Source organism: Opisthorchis viverrini (genome assembly GCF_000715545.1).
Source record: "Opisthorchis viverrini unplaced genomic scaffold opera_v5_496, whole genome shotgun sequence".
NCBI classification, from domain to species: domain Eukaryota; kingdom Metazoa; phylum Platyhelminthes; class Trematoda; order Opisthorchiida; family Opisthorchiidae; genus Opisthorchis; species Opisthorchis viverrini.
Genome location: NW_008752159.1, coordinates 83,391 through 91,234, shown reverse-complemented (window position 1 = coordinate 91,234; position 7,844 = coordinate 83,391). Strand labels below are relative to the sequence as shown.

General features: G+C 43.7%; 1 protein-coding gene across 1 annotated transcript; it reads right to left on the bottom strand.

Annotated features, from left to right (window-relative positions):
- Positions 1–466: 466 nt before the first annotated feature.
- T265_11436 (hypothetical protein) lies at positions 467–4,417 on the bottom strand (the record flags this gene model as incomplete). Its single annotated transcript, XM_009178092.1, has 2 exons — positions 467–3,469; positions 4,259–4,417. The coding sequence occupies 2 exons, from the start codon at positions 4,415–4,417 to the stop codon at positions 467–469; spliced, it is 3,162 nt and encodes a 1,053-aa protein (XP_009176356.1).
- Between the last annotated feature and the right edge of the window lie 3,427 nt (positions 4,418–7,844).

Here is a 7,844-nt window from a genome sequence, read left to right as displayed (position 1 = left end):
CCATATTTGGCTTCAAGTAAGACATCTGTGGGAGTGGACGCTGAAGGTTGACCAACTGTTACATGGCCATATTTGCTTTTAGACCAGAAGAAGAATTTCCTTGAGTCGGGCACGCAAGTGTTTTAGAAGAAAATTCGGCATCGAGTTTCATAATCTTTACCACCTTCTTCCTTCGATAAACCCTAATACGCCAAATCGATGAACTTTCTGATACATCGCACCGAAACCATGGAATGTATAAGCACATACTTCGAATGAATCCACAACAAGCAACTAACCGACTCCTCTGTATCTGGACTACGGCCTTTGGTAAAAAAGCAGCTATACGCAAGAGGAAACCATTAGTCTACAGTAAGAGTCGGCTTGACTGCTCTACACCTCTAAGGCAGATCTGGTTACGCCAAAAAATTAAAAAGAACCCAAGAATGCTCTCTTGAGCGGTTTTACTTAATGAAAAAATCCTCACTTAGATGCGTGAATACGACATACCGTTTTCATTCGATCCTGGCAGATGGAATTTTCCGCTTCTTGGGTGGGGTACAAAACCACCGTTTTGAGTAATGTCATTGTTCGCCCGGGATGACATTGGGAAAGCAGATGCAGCATCACTATCGTCAGCTGAACCAGATCTTGTCAAATGTTGCGACTGGGTGGGCTGCAGTAAGTTGAGGGAGTTATTGTCTGACCATGAGCCGCCCGAAGAAATATCGTCCAGGGCAGGTGGGGGGAACGTCAACTGAATGGGCAATGTCATGTTGGCCTCTATATTAATAAAGGAAGTAAATTCTTTAGAGGAACTTCGATTGAAGGTGTTTGGATTCTTTGGTGATACAGATTCCATCACATCAAGACCACCGATTTCACTGGTTTCTCCAGTTGATGCGGTTTCCGACGTTGGATCAGCTGAATCAGTAGTCGTGGCATTTAGCACCTCGGAGACAGTCTGGTTTTGCTGCGCATGATGAACAAGTTCACTTTTTCTATCGGAGGTTGGCAACATACCATCCGAGATACTCACTAGACCGGTCGTATCAACGTAATGAGGTGAACTGCTCTCAACATTTTGCAAATCAAACACAGCCTTCCCTGGCTCACTAGAAACAGCAGGTGGGTGATCCGTAGCAACAGTTGTGCTGTGATCTGATCCAAACTGTTCAGGACTGTCCAGACTAGTAGATGTCACCGGTTGATTAACATGCTCTCCTAAAGACGAGATGCTGCCTGCGTTTTGAGGGCCAGATAGTTTGGATCGGATAATTGGATCTGTATTATGTAGAGTAGTAAGAATCATTGATGGATCATCTGTCGGAAGAATGTTTGGATGTGCGAGTGGTTGAACTGAGTCCGAGACTAGACCAACAGAAACTGTTTGCATCCCGCTTTCCCCTTGTTTTTCTGGGTGCGTGTGAGAAATAACCTTATGGGATTTAATCTCATACAAATCTTCCCTTTGGTCACTCGCATGAGGCGTTTCGGTTAAATATTCTAAGGACGCAGTACCCATACTTAAATCCGATAAGTGGCGACCCTCAACACCATGGTGTGGGGGCAAATCTGGGTCCAACTCTAAATAACTTTCCGAGGTTGGTTCACTGTAGATGGTGACACTTTCCAAATTCGGACGAAGACGTGTTACTGATGTGACTTTTTCATTGTTGCCAGGTGATATCATTGACCCTTCTGCTTTGTTGGACTTACCAGTTTCCAGAGCTTCTACTTGACCACTAGTTTGACAGTCCTCATTAGAATAAACTATAGTATTTTCGGCTATTTTTCCGAGATCATCGACAGAAGTAAGCTTTAATTTTAAATCACATAAAGGCAAAGGCGCCTCATTGTTTCCGATTCCGTCCACTGCCTCCTGACTTTCAGAAGCATTCGACTTATTTGCAGTTGCTTTTTCACTAACAGCGGTTCTCTCGCTGTCAGTTTGATCAGACAGATGTCCCATCTGATTTGCTGTACCCGTCTTTGGTTCGGGCAGCTGAACTGTAACTTCTGGTTCAGATTCGTTCATACTGCCCAATGTGCTTCCAGTTGTAGAGTTTGGCTCCAAAACTTCCACGTTTTCTGCAGACACTATTTGGCTCTCGGTTGATGTGGCCAAATCCAATGAATTATCTGTGCTCTGTGACAGCGAATCAATAATCGGGCGTGGAACGCTGTAAATATCCGCAACAACCAACACTTCCGTAGATGCATACTGGAATGAAGAGAATTTGCGCTCGCCTAATTTATTCGGATTCACTGGTATGTATGTCGTCACCTTGTCAATGAATTCCGTTCGTGCACCTTCTGTTTGTTTCGGCATTTCGTTAGCCGCAGTAGATAGCTCGCCGCTTCCGATTAAAATCTCAGACTCATTTTCAGGCACTCCAGTAGTACTTTTTTGAAGTTTTCCTGTTAAAACCCTTGGTGTTTGATTAACAGCTGAAGCGGCATCCTCATCGTCTACCCGTTGGGTCTGCGAATCCTGTATTGGGATGGCTTTGGCTTTCGTGCCGTTAGCTTCATCAAGTGGATGATCCGGCTTCAGTGGTTGTTTGTTTGAACTGGTTGGTGAGATCCATTCTAATGGCATTTCGGTTGCTGGTTCCTTACCTGTGAATCCTACGTTAGAGAAGTCCAGAATTACTTCGGTACTTGAAATGGAAACCTGATTAGCTGTTCCCGTCAAGTTTCCCCCAACTAAAGAAATTGGATTACTATCCTGCACATGGTGTTCTTTTATTCTTGAGCTAATTTTCTTTGGCGTTTGACTGAGGTTCTCGTTCAATTTTTCCACAGTTCGCAACAATTTTTCATTCCTGACGTCTGTCTTAAGTATACTGATAGACGTATCGGGTTTAGAATCGGTCTTCTTCTTAGTGAGCTGCAAGGATTTATCGGCATTTGAAGATTTAGGGTCTTTGTGTGTCATTTCTTCTTGTTTATCAAGACCAACATGTGATTCTGAAAGCAGCTGATTCTTGTATGTTGAGTTGGTCGCTTCCGAGTCGCTGTGTTTCACAGGTTGCTTTTCAGTTTGCTGATGGTGTAGATGCTCAGCAGTCAGCTCACTGGTGGTTCGCGGGTTGTGGAAAAAAGTTAAGCTCAGGTCGTGTGCCTGGCCTAAATTTTCATCTTTTGGTTCCACAGAACGTTTTATTCGTTTTGTCCTGATCAAGGAGTCATTCGTGATAAGTTTTCGCATTGACTGCCAATTTTCGAGCGAAATTTCCCCCACCAGTTGTACGCTGTCAGCATTTTTCGCTGTTCTAGTTTTCCTCGCTTTGAATGACGTCCTCCTTCCTTTTTGTGTTGTGATTCCAGCTGCAGATTTTTCACTACTTTTAGTGTTGAGGCCTTGTTTGTTCGTCTTCTTTTGCGCTTCTGTGCAACCCACAGTCCCACGCGCAAAATGATTGAAATCCTTGGCTTTGCCTGCGGAAAATGCGGACAAAATACGTCTTTTTCGTTTACCATAATACTATACTAATTGGGGAAAAATCTATCGAGTTTTAATCATAAAAGGGATGCTCGTACATGCCTTGAGCAATTAAACGATACCGTAGCTCCTCTGAAATGGAGAATGGTTTTTGTTACCCAATTACCTGTGGTTGTGTTGTAGGACCCGCGTAAATTCCCCCTATTCTCCCCATTCTTGTTCAAATATGTCACCGATTCCACGTTGATTATACTCTCTCTGGATATGGAAAATAGATTTGCAGGATGATTGGTGGACGTAGATTACACAGTGAATTTTCTCTAATGCATCTGGTCATACGTCTGCACAAACTACCCTAGATAAATTGATACAGGTGGTCATCTGCATTCTCACAGTGCTAGATCTCACTTCACGACTTGCACGCCAGCGTGTCCCTGTCAAGCTTCATAATGGAAAGCCTGATTCTTTTGGGAGATTCACGTGTCCTGATGCATGCATAAGCCTTGAGTGTGTCGTGGCAGATAAAGTTAATGCGCGCATCACTAAAATGCGAGAAATATTTACGAACTTGTGTCACTTATGTTGAAGAGTCATGTCTTTAATACGATTATGAAAGCAGTCGTAACCTATGGCTGTGGAACAGGCCCCTCCCTATCTGAAACCTGAGATATATATATGGATCATTGCGCTTTTCACGGAACAGGTGGTGATAGTTGCGTGCAGCTTGCTCGCAATTTCTATAGCGAAATCTTTCATAAAAGAGTGCTCTGCCTAGCTGGCCAGCAGAGCATGCACTAGTAATACCTGACCCCAACTTTTTCCGCAACAGACTCTTGTTGGCAGAAAGTTTACGGAGGACAAGCCACGACTTGACAACGGGAAATGAAAGTGACTAGTGTCAAGTGGGGTTCCTGTGATTCCCTTCGCGCTCGGCTGGAACACATACAGGACGGGACATTCAGCCGATCCCAACGATGAGCTTGCTGTCATTTTCCGATTGAATTGCCCAGCTGACGCACACTAGGATTCTGTTGAATGAAGTTTGCAAAGGGCGTCATACTGATTCATCTTCTGGCGTCCTGCTCCAGTATGATACCAAGAAGTTCTCAGTTCAACGGTTTTGTAAGATGTAGACACCTGGTTGTTGCACGTTTTCCCAAGAAACACAAGGCTGTTTAAAATATGCCGCACCCTCTGCTTGCTTTTCACCTTTTGCTGGAGCCTTCTTTCTCCATCATGCTATGGGAGCCAAACATCAGTTTGCCCCAATGATACATAGCTGATGATGGTGCTGGTGAAGATGATAGACCTCGCAGAGTACAGTCAGACATCATTCAACTCCATTTCTTGTGTAATTAATTCATTAGCTAATCGTTGACAAATGTTGCACAATTTTTTGTATCGTGAGCGAATAATATACATAGACATATGCAAAACTTTCTACCGAATGTTTTGCACGAACCGATTGCTGTTCTGTTGGTTCCATTTTCTTCAAATGTCTCTGTATTGCCATGTTTCGCTTGCGGAAAGCAATTGAAATTTCATTACTACTGAACGGTGTTGGACACAGCGGATGGGCTAAGGAACATTTGCTACAGCCTCTAAGACAAGCTTTTTCTCTTGTTGGGACTCTTTAAGTAGGCATCTTGTCTGGATTCTTTTTTCAAAGGCCACGCTCCACTGAATACTGGCCCAAATCTACCTCTAGAAGGCTGTGGATTCAAATGAGGAGAGCAACTCAAGTAGCAGGCGAATACCACCTAGTTATCAGCTGTATGGAAACCGATTTATCACAGCGCACAGTAAGAGTAATTGAAGCAGACCGCTGAATCGGTAAGAGTAGAAGGGCACTCCAGACTCGCCCCTGGTTCACACAGCGGTTCGGCCTGATAACGCTTCCAGAAAAAGGCCTTTATGACACAGGCCAAAAATGAAGATGAAACTCGACATTTTATGGATTGTTTTAAAAGGAACAAATCTTTGTAAGCACTGAGCACTTGAGTCAGCTAGTGAGAATATTTTAAAGCTACAGAGGGATTCCGTACCATTTGTGGAATACACGCAAGCCATCAGGCTTGGAAACACTGTACACCCCCATAAGTTTCTGCTGTACAAGGATTAATAGCTGATCAGTAGTGTGATAAACTTGCTTTGGAGCAGGACCAAAGATTTACTTCAAACACCTGTTTCAATGTCACCATATGTTATTGGTTTGCTTCTCAAGTAACAAATTGGTTGAATTGTTAAGACTAGGGATAAAGTACCCCAGGTTATTTTGTGTAAAACAAAAAAGTACACGATTTATGCACAACATAGGATGGGAAAATTAAATGGGTAATGCAGTTTAAAATAAAAAAGCTTGTTAAACTAAGTGCGATTTCCATCTCACCACTCATTTTCCCATCACACGTGCGTATGTGTGCGCTGCCTGCATTAAGGCCTAATGTAATAAGTACTTTTAATTTTTAGTGAAGAAAGTGTGCATCAAGAAGTAGTAAAATATCAGATAGGTGCCGAACTGTCATGTCACCAGAACGAAGCACGGGGCTGGGACACTACCAGGTTGCCCGAGTCTAGAGAGGGGAAGTCGAGATGCAGAGGTCGGGTTCAAACCACGGACCTTCCGATCAATAAATTCGCCATATTCTAGTAGTAGTATTCTAGTAATGAAAGTCATTGCAGCGTTTACCGGTAAGCCCCAAGAAAGATGCGGGAGTCCTGTGGAATATGTGGAACATGTAGAGCAGAAAGTGTCTTAGATTATTTCTTCCTGTGTAATTTATGTTCACATATGAGAAAAGTGAATTTGAAATGACGTCTACCTTAGAGAATTCATGTTTAAATTCTAGGTCCAGAAATCTGACAATTTCAGAATCAGAAATAAGTAGTCATACTTCAAGTATGAAGATCTCCGAAGCTTTATAGATATGTAACGTAAAACCTGACCAGTTCTATGACAGACATTACCAAATACTGAATCTAAATCGGCATCATTTGCTTACTCCGCCCACGTACGGATCGACTTACACCTGCTTGATCTCCTCTGTAAATTGTACCGTAGACTTTCGAACCCAATTCCTGCTCCCCAAATACGGGACTGTCAAGATTACTCCGTGTCGGAAACTTCTTCGGTACTCAATTTTGTTTGTGAAATCATATAGTGCTTTGCCTTGTTACGATCGACACGTTCCGGCCCTTTCTCTTTCTGACTAGACCGGACAAAACATTTTATCCTAGGCTTCCCTACCACGAGTTTCTAAAGACTCTGGCTGTATTGGCTACCAAGAGGGAGAGACTTATTGAACTAAATGAGGAGACTCGGGAATCACATCGTGAATGTCTGTTGATCAGATGGAGACAAAAGGCTAAACAAAAGTCCCTTATAACTCTCGGGTCTTGAAAGAAAGACGCCAAAGCTGTCCGCATTATCTCAGAACGAGATGATAACCGATAAGACTACTGTTACCCAGAGTGCGCTCCGGTGAGGAAGCCGCCCCACAAGAGGACAACCATCAGTTTGTGGTTCGTTGAGGTGCGCTCAATTAACTGCAGGTGAGCAGGCAGTTTCACCCACCATGGATGAATTGTGCTATGCCAAGTGTGCATACCCCTCGACCGGAGCCATGCACGTTTACATTGCCAACTTCCAACTGATATTTTCAGAGTGCCTGGAAAAGGCACTTTGAAACCTGGTTCGGTGGATTTTCAATCTATGGGTATTTTACAACGTGGGATGGTACGAATGGTCACACTTGTATTACATTATACCACCTCTGGGTTTTGTCCACCAATGCTCACCTAAAAGCCAGTGTTTTCTTATGGTACGTATTCGTCCGTCAGGTGAGCGTTATTCCTTCTAACAAGTACGTTTTAGCCTAATTTAGTTACCCACGGTGTTGTATTCATTTTTTGGAGTGCCTATGATCATCATCACTGTTTGTGCCGATCTTGTTGCAGCGGGGGGAATTGTGTTGGGGAGAATCGAATCTAGCATCCTTGATGCTACCTGAATAGGGAGTCCTGGCAGGCGGGTGAATTGATCTTCACAACCAGAGGAATTACTGAGTCGGAAAAACGAATCACGTTGCTCATGTGTCAACCCGTTTGCCTGCCCAGACGTGATAGTTCAGGTGCGTCCAGTATGCACCTGTGGAGTAGTGGTAACACACCTCGTATGTCAGATGTCTGGGATCCACACCCAGCATGACCGGGGAAACGCATTGATGATGGGCTCTATCTAGAGGGAAAACCGAGTCCGGTGCTTTTCCGTTTAGTGTGGACTCATCAGGATAATTACGCTAGAATATGGCAACATATTTCGAAACTCATCATCAAAGATAGCAACATCAGTGTTGACACTGACGATTCACCGCCGCACTGTTTCCAAACCAGAGGGCTGTGAATGTGAGTACTACAA